The sequence below is a fragment of the Lampetra fluviatilis genome, chromosome 7 (assembly GCF_964198595.1).
Source record: "Lampetra fluviatilis chromosome 7, kcLamFluv1.1, whole genome shotgun sequence".
Classification (NCBI taxonomy): Eukaryota; Metazoa; Chordata; class Hyperoartia; order Petromyzontiformes; family Petromyzontidae; genus Lampetra; species Lampetra fluviatilis.
Window position 1 is genome coordinate 761,473 of NC_136281.1, and position 17,915 is coordinate 779,387.

At 47.9% G+C, this 17,915-nt stretch overlaps 1 protein-coding gene across 1 annotated transcript in view; it reads left to right on the top strand.

Moving 5' to 3' along the window:
* LOC144933377 (gephyrin-like) overlaps positions 1 to 17,915 on the top strand; it is an 82,526-nt gene that overhangs the window by 21,970 nt on the left and 42,641 nt on the right. Inside the window, exons 5-7 of the mRNA XM_078858079.1 lie at positions 4,737 to 4,831; positions 6,562 to 6,628; positions 17,023 to 17,220. Of these exons, the coding sequence (XP_078714205.1) occupies positions 4,737 to 4,831; positions 6,562 to 6,628; positions 17,023 to 17,220 (360 nt within the window). The remainder of the gene's footprint in view (positions 1 to 4,736; positions 4,832 to 6,561; positions 6,629 to 17,022; positions 17,221 to 17,915) is intronic.

The window sequence follows — 17,915 nt, forward strand, 5'->3', positions numbered from 1 at the left end:
TAGAAACGTTTCAAAACTCTCCTTCGACTCAGCCAACGGACTTCTGTGTGGTACAGAACATCTTCATAGTCAACATTTAGTTCAGACAGAAATTCCTGAAATTGTCTGTGGTTTAGTGCATGAGCTCTAATGAAGTTAACACAAGATACCACAATTTTCATAACAGAGTTCCACTTCAGTGATTTACTACACAGCGCTTGTTGGTGGATGAGGCAGTGTATGGCTATTGGATGAGAATGGTTATGTTTGTCCATCTCTTGGTTAATGCGAGCAATTACTCCTTTCTTAGACCCCACCATGCTAGGAGCACCATCAGATGTCACACTGGCTAGTTTAGCCCAATTCAGCTCCAAACCATTCACAGTTTGGCAAACCTTTTCATAGATATCCTCTCCTGTAGTTGTTCCTTTGATGCTTTGCAGTGCAGCAAGCTCTTCTGTGACTTCGAAATAGTCATTCATCCCACGAATAAAAATTAGAAGTTGTGCAGAATCACGAACATTGCTTTCGTCGAGTGCCAAGGAAAAATAGGAAAGTTTTTTTGTGGAGTTTTGCAAATGCTGATGCAAATTGTCTCCCATTTCTTCAATCCTCCGTGTAATTGTAGGTCCTGAAAGACTCACTGTACTAAATAAATCGGCCTTCTCTGGACACATCTCTTTGGCAACAGAAATAAGGCATTCTTTAACAAATTATCCCTCCACGAATGGTCTGCCAGTGCACGCTATTAGCTTGACAACTTGAAAACTTGCTCGCAGTGATGAAATATTTAGCTGCTTCTGCTTCACAAAAGTATTTTGCTGAGTTGTTAATGTATTTTTCAGTTTTAATATTTTATCTTTTCTCACTTCTCCGACCAAACAATCATATTTATCTTTATGTTGAGTTTCATAGTGTCGACGTAAATTGTATTCTTTGAACACAGACACTATATTCTGGCATATCAGACACACAGCTCTTTCCTTGTACTGCATGAAAAAGTAATCATAAGTCCACTGTTCTTTGAATATCCTACACTCCGAGTCAATTTTTCTCTTTCTTGACATCAGTTTCCTAGGGAGTCAAAATTACTATTAGTAAAATACCAATATATATATACAACGCTGCAAAAACAATATACCAGCAATAACTTTGCCCACACAGAGACATACAGACTGCACTGCCCATCAATGCAGTCTGATTGGGGGAACTCCGCTTTTACCCCAGGCTCACACTGGTGCGGGTGCCATTAAAAAGTTAATTACACCTGCAGTTTTGTTCACAGATCGCAGTACATCCCCAGCACACAGGAATATCAGTGGGAGTGGAGCCGAGGGGCAAGTGAGGGAGCTGAGGGAGGGAGAGCCAGTCAAGCGCAGCCAGGGGAGGGCTGGCAGCCTTAGGCCTGGGGGGCAAGTCCAGTCAATTGGCCCATTGAACCATTCACCAGCGCAGCCCAATGAGTGCCCACCGCCGCAGCTCAATCAGTGCTCACCAGCGCAGCCCAATCAGTGCCCACCACCGCAGCCCAATGAGTGCTCACCAGCGCAGCCCAATGAGTGCTCACCAGCGCAGCCCAATTAGTGCTCACCAGCGCAGCCCAATTAGTGCTCACAAGCGCAGCCCAATTAGTGACCATGGGCCGGATAAATGTCCTCGGCGGGCCGCATGTGGCCCGCGGGCCGTAGTTTGAGGACCCCTGCTTTAGAGCATAGTTTTATCTTGGGGCCAAATATTGTTTCGCTAATACACGGCCAATTATAAAGTAGTTTAACATGTAGGCTTTCACGACCAATATTATCCATAATAGAGGTTTTTGAGTTAGATTCTGGCTGTCGCCTGATGAGGCTGATTGTAATTACCGGTGAAACATCGTACTTGAATTGTAAATGTTGCCGGTTTACTCTCCAACACACCGATGTGCTCAACTAGTAACTAATTGGCATGTTTTGTTTGTGATAACTCTTACTAACTGGCTGTGTCCAGTGGCGACAGGTTTTACGACAAATTTATATTTACGTGATCTAACCCAAAAACCTTGCATGCATGAAATGAATGTCACTTTTTGTCTGTCTGTCTGTGTGTATACACACCCTTGTAATGCTTTTAACTGACAAACTGTGGGGTAAGTACCCAGATAACACGCGATATGCCCCGGGACAAAAAAGCACTATTTGTATTTCCCATCCGTCAACTTTAAAGTAGTTAAATTAACAATTTGTCATTTTATAAGCAGTTCCTTTTACAAGCAGAGGGCGGCACCAAAGCACACATCTGCGCTTGCGTGAGAATGCTGACTCGGTGGGGGCGGGGGGGAATTCTCATTCATGAAAAAATGCAACAAAAGAACACAACAAAGTGTGCTGTCCTCTTCTCCCCCACCCCAATGTGTGCAGTTACTACTATAGTCTGTAGATACTACTACTATAGTCCGTAGTAGTACTACTACTGTAGAGCGGGCGGGGTGGATGGTGGGGAGGGGTAGCAGCCCAGCCCCAGCCGGCCAAGGTGCCACCTCGGCCGGCTGGGCAATCTAGGCGAGGCCGGGGGCTCTGCGCAGGACTAGGCCTCACCACGGCACTGTTAAGTTTGTAGTTACTATTATAGAGTCGATATATACTATTATAGAGTCGGTAGATACTACTGTATAGTAGGTAGATACTCCTGTAGAGTAAGTATATACTGCTATAGAGTCGGTACATACTACTATAGAGTTAGCAGATACTACTATAGTCAGAATATACTATTGTACCGTTCGTAGATACTACTATAGTAAGTATATACTACTGTAGTGATAGTAGATACTACTATAGTCAGTATATACGACTGTAGTGAGAGTAGCTACTACTATATAGTCAGTATATACTACTGTGGTGATAGTGGATACTAGTCAGTATATTCTGCTGTAGTTATAGTCGAAACTGCTATTGAGTTGGTAGTTACTACTATAGTCAGTGGATACTACTATAGAGTCAGTAGTTACTACTGTATAGTCGGTAGATACTGATAAAGAGTCGATATATACTATTATAGTCGGTAGATATTACTGCATTCAGTAGAAACTACTGTAGAGTCACTCGATACTACTATAGAGTCAATAGATACGATTATAGAGTCGGTAGATACTACTGTAGAGTCAGTAGTTACTAATATAGTTGGTAATACTACTATAGTCAGTAGATAATACGACAGTCAGTAGATACCACTATAGTCAGTATATACTGCTGCAGAGTAGGTAGATACGACTATAGAGTCAGTAGATACTGCTATGGTCAGCAGATATTGCTATAGCGTCTGCAAATATCTTCTTGGTTCTTTCGGTAAAGTCACGTAGAAGGGAAGTAATAAAATAATAAAAATAAAACATAATAATATAATTTTCACGACGTTTCGGCCACAACGCAAGCAGCCGTCCTCAGGTGAAACCAGGTCTGTCGAGGCGACAGCGTCTGAATGAAACAGCACACGTGCTTGTAGCATATATATAAGCTGGGTTGTTTATTTTTATTATTTTATTACTTACCTTCTACGTGACTTTACCGAAAGAACCAAGAAGATGAATCCCTGCAGTCACGAAAGCTTTAAATCGAAAGTCTGCAAATACTACTATAGAGTCTGCAAATACTACTATAGAGTCTGCAGATACTACTATGGAGTTAGTAGTTACTACTATAGTCAGTAGATACTACTGTAGCGTCAATAGATACTACTAGAGATTCAGTAGGTACTACTATAGTCATTAGATACTACTGCAGAGTCAGTAGTTACTAGTTACTACTGTAGAGTATATAATACTACAGTCAGTAGATTCCACTACATTCAGTATATACTGCTGCAGAGTGCGTAGATATGACTATAGAGTCAGCAGATACTGTTACAGTCACTAGATACTGCTATAGAGTTATTAGTTACTACTATAGATTAAATAATAGCATACGACGTTTCGATTGCAACACAAGCAATCATCATCAGGTATAAATGAAATAGCAACAAAAAATCTAACCAGAAAACTATAGACAGACATATAAGCAGACAGATATCACCAAGATACATAGAGAGAGTAACACAGGTACAGAGAGGGCGATCGTCTCTGTGGAGTGGCCTTAAATAGACAGAGGGGGGCGGAGGCAGAGAGAGGGAGGGGTTATAGAAAAAATTAACATGTCAATGAGTACGAAGAACGCGTAGTAAAGTACACAGGCTTGAACATTAGGAGAGAGGGAGAAAGAACACACTAAATTAAATAACCTAGCAAACCAGATATCTCTGGTCAGAGATATCTGGTTCGCTTATCCCATCTCTGAAAGAAAATAAAATTTGATTGTTGGAAGAAATGACCATCAGATATTAGGACGATTTTTGGGGTTTTGAACTTTAACATTTTTTGAACAGGTTTAGATTCCACAGGAGCGCTTTGGTTATAATGTTCAACAAATCCGAAGGTTGAGAGTTAATGTGCAGGTAGAAGATCGACTCAGCCCAGTTTTTTTGGTGTCAAGAAAATGAGCAACGCAATGTAAAATCGGTGAAAGTCCTGTGGAGTGACGAATACCAACCACAGGAATGTGGAGTTTAAACCATGCGCTCAGGGCGGCTCATGGAAATAAGCATTGCTCCCGTGCGTGTCTGAACATGGGAGACAATTTCATGGTAACTCAAGGGCGATTGTTCAGAATGTCACATGAAGACACATTCGGCAGATAGAATTGTTGTGGCCAGAGAATAAAGGTTGTCGATTTGTCTTTACTGCGTTCAAGGCCACACGGGATGTGATTGAGCGCGAGGCTCCAGGCATGGCTGTGGCGATGCTAATGGGTTCCCTCAGCATAACGCCCTTGGCTATGCTCTCAAGGTACGTATATTGTAAAATGTTTTGTTGCACGGATGGCCCAGTGCTTATGTTAAAGCCAAGCCACATTTAAAATTCATTAAAAAGACATGAGTCAACTTAGGGCAGAAGACAAGGGTACAGAAAACAAACTTGCAGAATATCCCAACCATTATCTCATAAAAACACTCGGTTCTCTCAAAATCGTAATCTCAAATCTTGTCGACTTATGAAAAAACACCCATTATCCTGGCATTTCTACGGTCCAAGGTCTGGATTTTGTTCACCCTCAGGTTCAAAGCAACCAGTCTCCTCACTTCCACCCAGCTCCACACACTGGGTAAAACATAATTTTACAATATATTATGAACAGTCTAGCACTATACTGGGTTAATGTATATTCTTCTTTGATATTCTGTCACCCCTTCCACAACTCATGTTCTAATTCACGCACGTCAGCCCCTTACTCTCGATATCAAAACAAAGACTGCATCAGCGAATTTGGGATACAGTTTGCATGCATGACGCTGTACAAAATGATTTTTATTTTCCTACAAGGTCACTACAGGGCGATATGCCCTATAGATATCGCACATTGACCTTATGAGTCCCAATATATATCACGCAACTTTAACAGTAGCTCCATAGGCCTACACATTTTTCCATTTTCATCTCTCTATTGTACTGTTTGTCTCCAAACAAATGCTTTATAACCTATACACGTGTAATGTAGCTCTCAGAGACACCGTCTTGTTATATATATTTATTCATGAATAAAGTCCGCCGACTCACTGATATTTTAACGGGTAACCGCGAGGTGACTATATACAGCTGGGTAACTTCTGTGACTTTACGCGACGCTCCCTATGTAGTTGGCTGACTACATAGGATTGGACTCGTAGCAGTCACGGATACAATATGTAACTCTAGCCTTCCAAGACTATAAGGTGCCCGATCCAAGATGATGAAGACGACGGTTTCTTGATTCCCCCACAGCAGCCCAGAGCCCTGCTCCATGCTGGCTTTTATCCCACTCCTGGGCCCGGCCACACCCCTTTTCCTGAACTCTCTCGAACCTCATCTGGGCCTGTCTGTCATTGTCTCAATTATTATTTACGACCAATTAGGTCCCGTGCTATCCTTATGTGACCCTGTCTGTTCCCTGTGCGTCAATTATTAACCACGGCCACCAGGCCCCTACTGTCCTTACACATGTAAAGAAGTCATTTAAAACTACAGGCTACGTTAGAAAGAGTCCTTGCATCTTTTGAAGACCAACGAGTGGTGTTCACCAACCCACCAGCAAAGCAGACAGAATCACCAGCTGCAACCAAGTTATGTGGCTCTTTTGTAGGTTATCCCTTATATAGGCCTCACTGGGTATAGCCCACCACATTTATTCGATCAGTGGCTGCTTTCACTTCTCCTTAATCAAACAATGGGAAGCTCACGCACAGACTTGGTCATGCACCTCGATTAGCTAGAGTATACAAACCTGTCCAAACCGTCTCAGGCCCCTGAGCTCAACCCTTTGACAAGTTTGATTAGACCACCTGAGCACTCGTCAAACCACGTTGTGATAGTGGCAAAGATTTTTACTCCGACTTGTGCTTTATTGCGTTTATTATAATGCTGTACATTACTGGTGGTTTTAGCCACAACATAACAAAAGCAAAGTGTAATTGTGATTTTCTTTCTGCATCGTTGGTGTGGGTGTGCGAGTGGTGACAACTTTTCATGTCATCCCTCTGTAGGCCGGTGTGTGGGATCCGAGGAAAGACTTTGATTATCAATCTCCCTGGCAGCAAGAAGGCATCCCAGGTGGGCATATGTGTCTGCCATATGTGTCACCAGTGGTTTCCATAATACATTTGAAGTATTGGAAAATGACGGCAGGAAACTCCTTGACGGGAACACACTTCTTTTATTAAATCTTGACTTGTAACAATACAACGCGTGGCCTCTCTTCTTCACACCGCACTTCTCTTGACTCAGGATTCTGTGCTGCCGGCTCTCTGTGCCTCGTGTAGACTCCGCGCCTCGGCTACACTCCTCTCTCGCCTCGTGTAGACTCTGCGCCTCTGCTACACTCTCCTCTCTCGCCTCGTGTAGACTTTGCCTCTCTCTCGCTGGCTACACCGTATGCATACTCGGCTCGTGCAGACCGTTCTCTCTCGCTGGCTACACCGTATGCATACTCGGCTCGTGCAGACCGTTCTCTCTCGCTGGCTACACACTACACATTACTCAGCTCGTGTAGACCGTTCTATCTCGCTGGCTACACACTATACATTACTCAGCTCGTGTAGACCGTTCTATCTCGCTGGCTACACACTATACATTACTCAGCTCGTGTAGACCGTTCTATCTCGCTGGCTACACACTATACATTACTCAGCTCGTGTAGACCGTTCTATCTCGCTGGCTACACACTATACATTACTCAGCTCGTGTAGACCGTTCTATCTCGCTGGCTACACACTATACATTACTCAGCTCGTGTAGACCTTTCTCTCTCGCTGGCTACACACTATACCTTACTCTCTTCTACTCTCCATTACTCTCCTCTCCGGGCTCTATCTCTACACCTTCGTCTTCATTCTTAGATGGTTCCACTTCTGCCCCTTGCTCCTCTGTGCATCACCTTATATACCCCTTCTTCCCGGGAGACGGAGCGGATGCGGACCTCAACGTCGGCACCGCTCCTCCGTTACCCAATCCCCACGCGCTATCCCCACGATCCGGTTCCGCTCAGCGCGTGTTTCCACTCTCCGACCAATCACACCGCGCTGCTACCCGATCACTCCCTCTGGGCGCGTCACCGGCACACAGCCAATCAGCAGCACTACCCCCACCCGCGCACTGACGCCTGCTCCTCCCCGTCAGCGCGCGTCACCACACACACACCCGTACATACGCGCTGGCACACGACATATACACCCAGCGCGTATCACCACTACATCACCCCCTCCCACATAGCTCGCAGCCGGCCCGGCTGCTAACAACAACCAACCACGACGATAAAACGACAACCAACAAAAAAAAACCCCATAACCCCCCGAGTGTGCCCCGTAACATAACACAACAACAACAACAACAAGAATAACTATGTACAGATTGACAATGAACGCGAAAAGTCAACAATAACACGATACGAGCAAATTCGAAACGAACGCGCCCCACGTCCCTGCGACTACACGCAGTGACGAGGCGCTCCAACTGCCCCGACTCCTCACGAGGCAGGTCATGCAAAGTAGCACGACCTGGCACGAGTCCGTCTGGCTGGTCCATCGTATGGGGCGGGACACTGACGACCGTCCGGCGGTTCCGGCCGCTCCAGACGGCGCGGAACGGGCCTGAAAGGGCCGGCCCCGCCGCGGAGATCCGGCCGCCGGTGATCGGCAGCTGTCAGTTCCGAGACACCTGGGAGCAGATCAGGCGACAATACGTGTGGATCAGGCAGAGACATTTCCCCCTCTGGGTCGCCGGTCACGTCACACGCCCGGCCATCACGACACAAGGGGAGGCCATATGGAGGCGAGAACGGTTTCAGTCGGGAGGGGTGAACGTACCACCGGCGCTTTCCCCACTTTATCTGAACGCACTGGGGCCGTGCAACGCGCACGACCTCCACGGGTCCCCTCCACGGTCTCAACAATTTAGGCGACGTAGCCAAGGGTGCCTGAGGGCAATGCAGCCAGGCCCTGTCACCTGGTTTCCATTCGTGCATGGACACCTTCCGTGCCCGCAACCGTTCATTAGCAATTTGGCGAGCCCGCGAATTAAGCCGTGCGGCCTCCCTCGCCTCTGTCAGCTTATGAATATTAAACTTAATATGTTCTGCCAAATTAGAATTAGTTCGTGGAGCGGACAGGCCAAGTTGCGTTTCTATTGGCGGGTCAGCTTCCCGACCGTACATCAAATAGAATGGGGAAAACCCCGTAGCTGCATGGGGGGCCATTCTATACGCGGCAAGGACTCCCGGGACCTGCAGGTCCCAATCTACATGTGCCTCGCACACCTGCTGGCACAGCATGGAAGTCAAGGTTTTGTGGAGTCTCTCCACCATCCCGTCAGTCTGCGGGTGGTACGGGGAGGTACGCACCTTCTTGGTACCCAACAGATCGCACACCTCTTGCAACAATTTACTCGAAAAATTTTTACCTTGGTCGGTCAGCAGGCGTTCGGGAGCCCCCTTGTCCAGGACATAGCCCTGGACGAAGGCATCCGTCACAGCCGCTGCCGACTGGTTAGCGAGAGGCCACGCCATAGGCCATCGGGTAAAGTATTCGACCCCCACTAACAAATATTTATTCCCTCTCGGCGTGACTGGGAAGGGCCCCAAAATATCGAGTGCAACGAGCTCGTTGGTACGCGAGACCTGAATAGATTGCAGCGGTGGATTAGCTGCCACGGCCGGTGGTTTACGCCTGGCGCACTCAACGCACCCCTTCAGAATATGCACCACATCACTTCCCATTCCCGGCCAGTAATAGTCACGCTGAAGCAGGGCAAGCGTCTTGTTAACTCCCAAGTGCAAGAGGCGTTCGTGTGCCGCCAAGACAACCCTCCCCCTCACAGCGGAAGGCACCACGAGTGCGTTCCGCCGGGACAAACTGTCCCATTTCAATAACACGCCCCGCTCAAGTACATAGGAGCCGGTACGCTCCTGGTCCCCCTCGGGACCCCCAACCTTGCGGCGCAATGCTAGCAGCGAGCTGTCCGCCATCTGGAGGCGGCCCCATTCGCTGAGCGACAGCGAGAGCAGCGAGTCCCGACCCTGAGAGGCAGTGGAATCATCCCCACTCGGTGCGCCCGCTGTCGCAGCCAGTGCCCCCATCTCCCCCACAAGCGTCGGTTTACAGCGCGCCGATCCCGACAAACACGCGCATTCATCACAAGGCAACAACCGCGACAAGCAATCGGCATTCGTGTGTCGCAACCCCTTACGGTACGTAGTCGTAAACTGATAGTCCTGGAGGACTTCCAACCAACGCGACAACTGGCCCGAGGGCTGGGCGACCCTCAATGAATACTGTAGCGCCGCGTGGTCCGTTCGGACTGTAAAGTGACGACCATACAGATATGGCCTAAACTGCTGCACAAAAAAAACAATGGCAAGCAGCTCGCGACGGGTGACACAGTAGCGCTGCTCCGCCGGAGACAACACCCTACTACCGTAGGCGACAACTCTTTCGACACCCCCAACGACTTGGGATAGCACCCCCCCAATGCCCGTGTTGCTAGCATCCGTGTCCAGCAAAAAGGGACTGGCAAAATCGGGATAACACAAGGGTGGGGCACCCACCAAGGCGTCCCGGAGGGAGCGAAACGCGGCCTCCTCCTCCGGTCCCCATTTGAACTTCACTCCCTTCGCCGTTAGAGCGTGCAAGGGTTTTGCAATAGTGGCGAAGTGCTCAACGAACCGCCGATAATAAGAAGCAAACCCGATGAAACTACGCACGTCGGAAACGGACGTAGGTGTCGGCCACGAACCGACACAATCCGTCTTCGCGGGATCGGTGGAGATCCCCGAAGAATCGACAATGTGACCCAAGTATCTAACGGACCTACGAAGGAGGTGACATTTGGCCGGTTTAAATTTCAACTTAGCCGATCGCATTCGCAAGAACACCCCTCTCAATCGCCGGAGGTGTTCCTCAAACGTTTTACTGAAAACAATGACATCGTCCATATAAATCAAGCATGTATCCCACTGCAAGCCCGACAAAACCAGCTCCATAAGTCGCTGAAACGTCGCTGGAGAGGAGTGAAGTCCCATGGGTAACCGGTTAAACTGGAACAGCCCCCCTGGAGTCCGAAATGCTGTCTTAGGTTTCGACTCTTCGTCGAGCGGCAACTGCCAAAACCCCGATAACAAATCAAGAGTCGAAAAATATCGCGCACCAGACAATGCATCGAGGGACTCATCCATCCTGGGGAGCGGATACGCGTCAGCCACAGAGATCTTATTCAGGCGACGGAAATCAACGCAGAATCGCAGGGACCCGTCCTGCTTCTTAACCAGCACAATAGGCGCTCCCCACGGGCTAGAGGAGGGTGAAATAATATCGGCTTCTAGCATATCGTTAACAGCCGACTGAACATGTTCCTTCTCCACGGGACTCAGTCGGAAGGGATTTAGCCTGACCGGCGCCGCATCGCCCGTTTCAATGTGATGGTGCAACAAATCCGTGCACCCAATGTCATACTTATGTTTACTGAATACATCAGAGAATTCAATGAGCAACTCGCGCAGCGCACCCAACTGCGCCGCCGACAAATCGTCCGAGGCGGCACATAACGAATGGACCCACTCAAGGTCTTCCCTTGGCTCAACGTTCCGCGCGGGGCTCGAGCCCACCTGCGCAACCAACCCATCATCCCCAGGAACCTGCGCCGCGTGAGCCAGCACGGTGCCCTGCGGGATGACAGCTGGTCGCGACCCCGCGTTCAAAACCATCACAAACGGATCCCTGTCAGCCCGCACCAAAGTGTGAGCCACCGATAAATCAAGACCCCCGACAGCCTTGTTAGAAGGACCCAAAAGCATACTCTGTCCCGAAGCCTCCCTCACCCATGGTTTTCGCAACCGGAGGGGAATCAACATCTGTGAACCCGGGGGCACTTGCACTGTCTGCGTCGCCACCGCTTGTATCGTAGCGCACGCCGTCCGAATGTCAGTAGGGCCCGTCAAAAATGAAATCCGGCGACCCGATGGCAGTTCAATGCATCGTTGATCGATAAGAATTTTAATGGGCATTTTAGCCAAAAAGTCAGTGCCCAAAAGACACGGAACTGCCAAAGAAGACGAAACGAAAACGGGTCCCGATAATTTGATATCTCCAATGCAAATGGACGCCCTAACCTGACCGATAATGCCCAACGATCCCCCATTAGCGGCGTAAAATGGCACATCCACTGGAAGCAGCGGACGACATTGGACTGGAAGAATATTATAAATGAGGTCCGATATAATAGTTGCCGATGCCCCCGTGTCCACTAACACCCTAATCTCAACCCCATCAATAGATCCCGTAACAACGGACGAACCCGCCGAAGCAGCCACAATTCTATGCCCCAATTCCGCCCATTCAATGTCTCCCTGGTCCCGGCCGAACCCCCCTCGCCGAACCGAATCCCCGAACCTTAACCGGCCCTCCTCCGCCGCAACGCGGCGTCCCATGTGTGCCGAATAAACAGGCCGAGCGTGTGAGGTGCCGCGACTTGCCGGGGATTGTAGAGATGACTTGGGCTCTCGGTCGTCGTCCAGCCGAGCTCCCATGGCGCGCTGCCGCGGAGCGCGGCACCCGGACGCCACGTGGCCCCGGAGGCCGCAGTTATAGCACGTGACGAGGGTCGGAGTAGATCTTGGTTGCTCCGACTTTCGGCCCGATCGCAGAGGCGACCGGGCCCCCGGCCTCCAGTCCCCTGGCCGTCCCGTGGCGAACGCCTCCTCTCGTGGGCTGACGACTTGGGGTTCGGCGACCACCAACCCCGGGGCTGCGACGACAGCAGCGTTGCAACCAACGCCTTGCTTCCGTTGTAGGGCCTCGTGCGCTTGAATACTCGTGGCGACTCTCAAAGAAGAAATATCAATGTCGTCAGCTGTGTTGATAGGGACCCCCAGGTCCTGCGCCAACTTGAGCAGCTGCTCCAAAACCATCGCGTCTTGGCCCTCCTCGTCCATCCGAGGGAACGCAGCATCAGCAAGAGCCAGCAACGCCGTGCGATAGGCCAGCGCGGTCTCCGTGGCCGCTTTCCGTCTTGCGTAGAACTGATGGCGGCATGTAGAGGGAGGCCCGTAGACCCTGGCCAACAAACCCAGCGCATCCTTCAGCGTGGAGCGGTCCGACTTCCGTGCAGCCCTGAAGGCCGCGAGCGCATCGTCGTCCAGCATGGCGGGCAATGCCCGCAGCGCCGTAGCATCGGACCACGCTGACATCTCTTGATGCGCCAAAAACCTTCGCTGAAATTGGCCCCAGTCTCCGCCTTCCGCCTTGAAGGCTGACAACGTGGGCAGGCGCTGCTGAAAAATGAAGTCATCCGCCTCGTGGTTCCTCTCCGCCTGTCCGTCGGTGTCTAAGATGGCGGCTCCAGCAGCAGACGTAAGATGGCGGACCCCCTCGCGCGCTGATGACGTCGATGCGCGCGCTTGGGAACCCACCACCACGTGGCGCTCGCCGTTCCCGCCAAAAGTAGGCCCAGGCGCAATGGCGGGAATCCCCCATTCGTTTTGGCGGGAATCTGCGGGGCGACCTTGTAAAATGTCCCCCACCGTCCCCGCTCCTCCCGACGAGCTGATCTCCGCCAAGATGGACGCGGCGGCGAGCAGCAGCTCCGCCAGTCGGGAGTGCGCCTCACGAAGCCCGGCGTCTGTCCCCGGTCGCTCGGCCGGCGCCGTCGACGGACCCTGCAGCGTGGGCAAGTCCTCTTCCTCACCCCCCGCCACCAGCGGCTCCGAGTCGTCCAGGTCTTCCTCGCGGTCAATCCCGTGGGTCCTACGGGTCTTCCTCGTCTCCATACTTGGAAGCCCGTTTCACTTCTGACGCCAGATGAAGTATTGGAAAATGACGGCAGGAAACTCCTTGACGGGAACACACTTCTTTTATTAAATCTTGACTTGTAACAATACAACGCGTGGCCTCTCTTCTTCACACCGCACTTCTCTTGACTCAGGATTCTGTGCTGCCGGCTCTCTGTGCCTCGTGTAGACTCCGCGCCTCGGCTACACTCCTCTCTCGCCTCGTGTAGACTCTGCGCCTCTGCTACACTCTCCTCTCTCGCCTCGTGTAGACTTTGCCTCTCTCTCGCTGGCTACACCGTATGCATACTCGGCTCGTGCAGACCGTTCTCTCTCGCTGGCTACACCGTATGCATACTCGGCTCGTGCAGACCGTTCTCTCTCGCTGGCTACACACTACACATTACTCAGCTCGTGTAGACCGTTCTATCTCGCTGGCTACACACTATACATTACTCAGCTCGTGTAGACCGTTCTATCTCGCTGGCTACACACTATACATTACTCAGCTCGTGTAGACCGTTCTATCTCGCTGGCTACACACTATACATTACTCAGCTCGTGTAGACCGTTCTATCTCGCTGGCTACACACTATACATTACTCAGCTCGTGTAGACCGTTCTATCTCGCTGGCTACACACTATACATTACTCAGCTCGTGTAGACCTTTCTCTCTCGCTGGCTACACACTATACCTTACTCTCTTCTACTCTCCATTACTCTCCTCTCCGGGCTCTATCTCTACACCTTCGTCTTCATTCTTAGATGGTTCCACTTCTGCCCCTTGCTCCTCTGTGCATCACCTTATATACCCCTTCTTCCCGGGAGACGGAGCGGATGCGGACCTCAACGTCGGCACCGCTCCTCCGTTACCCAATCCCCACGCGCTATCCCCACGATCCGGTTCCGCTCAGCGCGTGTTTCCACTCTCCGACCAATCACACCGCGCTGCTACCCGATCACTCCCTCTGGGCGCGTCACCGGCACACAGCCAATCAGCAGCACTACCCCCACCCGCGCACTGACGCCTGCTCCTCCCCGTCAGCGCGCGTCACCACACACACACCCGTACATACGCGCTGGCACACGACATATACACCCAGCGCGTATCACCACTACACATTGATTAAAGAAATATATTTAATGGACAGAGTATTCACTAGCAGCATGTGGCAGCAGTTTCATATAATTAGAGGTAATGCATTGGATGAGCAAACACTTATGGGAAGATTACCTAAGTGTGAACACTTGCAGAATCCCCGAATAGGAGTTATAAAAGGTTTCAGTTTGGTGTTTTAACATCTTAACACCTGTTTGTTGCCAGAATAAAGGGGAAAACCTATTCTCAGGAGTTATAATGTTACACTGGGAAAAGCAAACCATGGCTCAATATAGTGAATTGTATTACATTATTACGGAGCTGATATGCGATGCTATAAAAGGTGCAACTTTGCATTATCTCTAGCTTAGACTTTGACAAATCGCCAAAGTCAACGCAGGTCAAATATTTACGATTAAATATATTTTAACTTGTTCAGATACACATTTAAACTTTTTATGTGCCTCAAGGAGGAGACTTTAAACAGTTGCAGCTCAAATTCAGTTTTAGAGAAGTATTCTTAATGTCTCTAAGCAACTCCCCTCAGGATTTTTTCCTGCTATACAATATGAAGACCTGAGAGATCATTTTCTATTTTTTTTTTCAGATTTTAGACGGAATAGCATATTTAATTGTACTCAATTTTAATAACCTTCATTGTTTTTGCACTAAATTAAACACAATTGTAAATTAGTAATTTTATTTAATTCTTTACAAAATGTTCCATCAGTAAAATAATCATTTAAAACTTTTTTATCATTAAAAGATTTCAATACAAGGTCAATCACAAAAGTGACCACTTCTTGTGAAGTAATATTTTAGGGTCAATCTGGGGAAAAAAATACTCCTGAACGTCCAAAATGTCTCATCTAGGCTTTATTTTTGGATTGAGTTATTGGTAAAGGCATGAACAGATTTAGTTATTAGTCTGTGTATGTTAGATTCGGTTACACACTAAAACCTCATGAAGAATCCGTTCTGGCGGAATGAATGGAGTCAACAGATCACCTAATAAACTGTCAACAGAATCGACAGTCAGAGGAAAATGACGTGGCGAAGAAGAGGGAGCCATAACTGATGTGGTGGGATCATAACAACTCGTATCCTGAGGAGCTTAACAGAATGTTGGTTTGTGGGTTAAACTATTGAGCAAGTGAGATTTTGAATAGATAAAGACACCCCCACCCCTGGATAGGCAATCGAGCTGAAGTAAGTGAAACCCACTCAGTGCTATGTCATGTGTCAACAGACATGGCACAAGCTGATGCAACTTGAGGTGCAATAGTTGTAAAGTTCTTAACAGGGATTCGAACACAAGTGTATTTACAAGTTAGGGTCACTTTGATAGATATATGAATAATGCTGCGGATGAGATGAAGTGAGAAACATTATCCAATAAATAATGCTTTGTCAGGGATGTCTGCTGTCAACATGTTGTGAAAATAGAGACTGATCCTTCCAGTACACACCTCGTACATACATTGGCTTCCTTTGTCCCATTATTGGTAATTTGCACATTTTCGTGCCAAAAAATATTGATTGCAATTTAAGGTTTTTTCCTGGCATAAGTTCCATGCTGAAAAGTAGAAAAGCAATAGTATATCATCTATATTTGTTTTGAACATCCCATTTAATTCCATTCATAGTTTGGGCAAAGTGGGGTGTTTGTTTTTTACCACCACTTAACTATAAACATTCTTTAATTTGGTGCGACTATATTTAAGCACAATTAAAACAATTCTGCAATCAAAAAGTGTGAGTGGTAGACAACTAGCACGCTCGTGCTGTCATGACAAACCAGTAGTAATACATCTGTCAGTCGTGCCAAAAGCTTGTGTTCTTTCCATAGCATGTTCCTCATATGCAGTGGAAATTAAACAAAAAGCACACTTTTCTATAGTGTGGAAACTTTCTGACGAAAGGGCATTAACATTTATGTTTTAAATTTGTCTGGCATCAGTTTCATCACATCTAATTATGCCATGAACTTTAAAATGCATTGAGGGGTAAACATTTATCTGGATTTCATTTCCAGAATTTTATAACATGTCCAGGTGCAAAATATAGGCAAGGCTTTAGCCCTCACCGTACAATCCAAAACTCTTTTCAACTAAATTGTGCACACCTGGTAGGTTTTGAATCCATATCCATGAGCTGTTTGCCAGTGGCTTAAAAATGAATTCTTTCCATGTAGAGAGGGTGTTATATATGTCACATTGCAGCTGCAAAAAAATCACACCCACTCACAAATACCCTGATTTTATCACTTCCCCTGTTGCTATTACTTCATTATTACTTTGTTTATTCTCCCTTAACTGACATTCCATCATCAGTGTTAACCATCGCTTGTCATCTCTTTTGTTGGTGTGTTGTTCCCGTTCCATTTGTTTTTTCTGTGGTTTGGATCTGCAAATCTAACTTCTACACTTGGTGAGATATTGACAAATTTGTCAAATACCATACCGTACAATACAATTTTGCCAGCGTAATATTTGGGCATGTGTGCACGATATGTTTCAGTGGGTGTGCCTTCATGACTTTGTTTACATGTGTTCCTGCGTCTTTATTGCTACTGCTGCGGCTATGTTCAGGAATGCTTCCAGTTTGTGCTGCCAGCCTTGAGCCATGCAGTGGACCTCCTTCGCGATGCCAGCGTGCGGGTCAAGGCTGTGCACCAGGAGCTGGCAGGGCAGGTTCACAGCATCACCAGCCAGTCGGGACTGCCTGACAAGGCCGTGCAGTGTGAAGGTCATGGAGAAGGCCAGCATTCAAGCCTACCACCTCGAGAAGTAAAATGCTTACCCCACCTTCACATGTATCCAGTTACCAAAGATACTTTGTCTCAAAGGGCTCACCAAATTCTCAATAATCGTTGAATTAATGGCTGCTTAATTGATATGGCCTTCATTGCAGTAAGCTGGAATACACTGTGTCATTATGCAAATATAAGCATAATGCTTCTATTTGCAACAAATGTACACGGTTTCAGTGACTGTCACTAAATTGGGCAGTACTTCTATGGCTGTATTGAAATTATCAGCCAGCAAGGGTGTACTAGTACTGTTATTCGTTTATCATATGTAATATTCTGAAGTATTATATGTGAGCTGATCAGTGATTGTTATCAGCAAATTATGTTTTGAGTTCCTTTTTGGACTATGGGAATATTTTGCCAAGGAGAAAGAGGCTGTCTCTAAAAATATTCTACTCTCACAGCTGGTATAGCCTGTGTTCAAGTCAAAGGGAATCCCAACTTTAGCAAGCAGTGGGGCAACACTCATCCCCATTGGCAACGAAGAGCCAATGCTGTAAATTACAGATTTTCCACGAGAGGGACCAGTCTGTTCGTAAGGTGACCAGTGCAGTTGCATTTCTTGAAAATAGGAATATAAGTTAATATAAGTTATACAAATGCACTGAAATACTTTTATGATTAAACATATAAATGCTATATTTTCATCACCAATTCCTCACAGTTATTGAA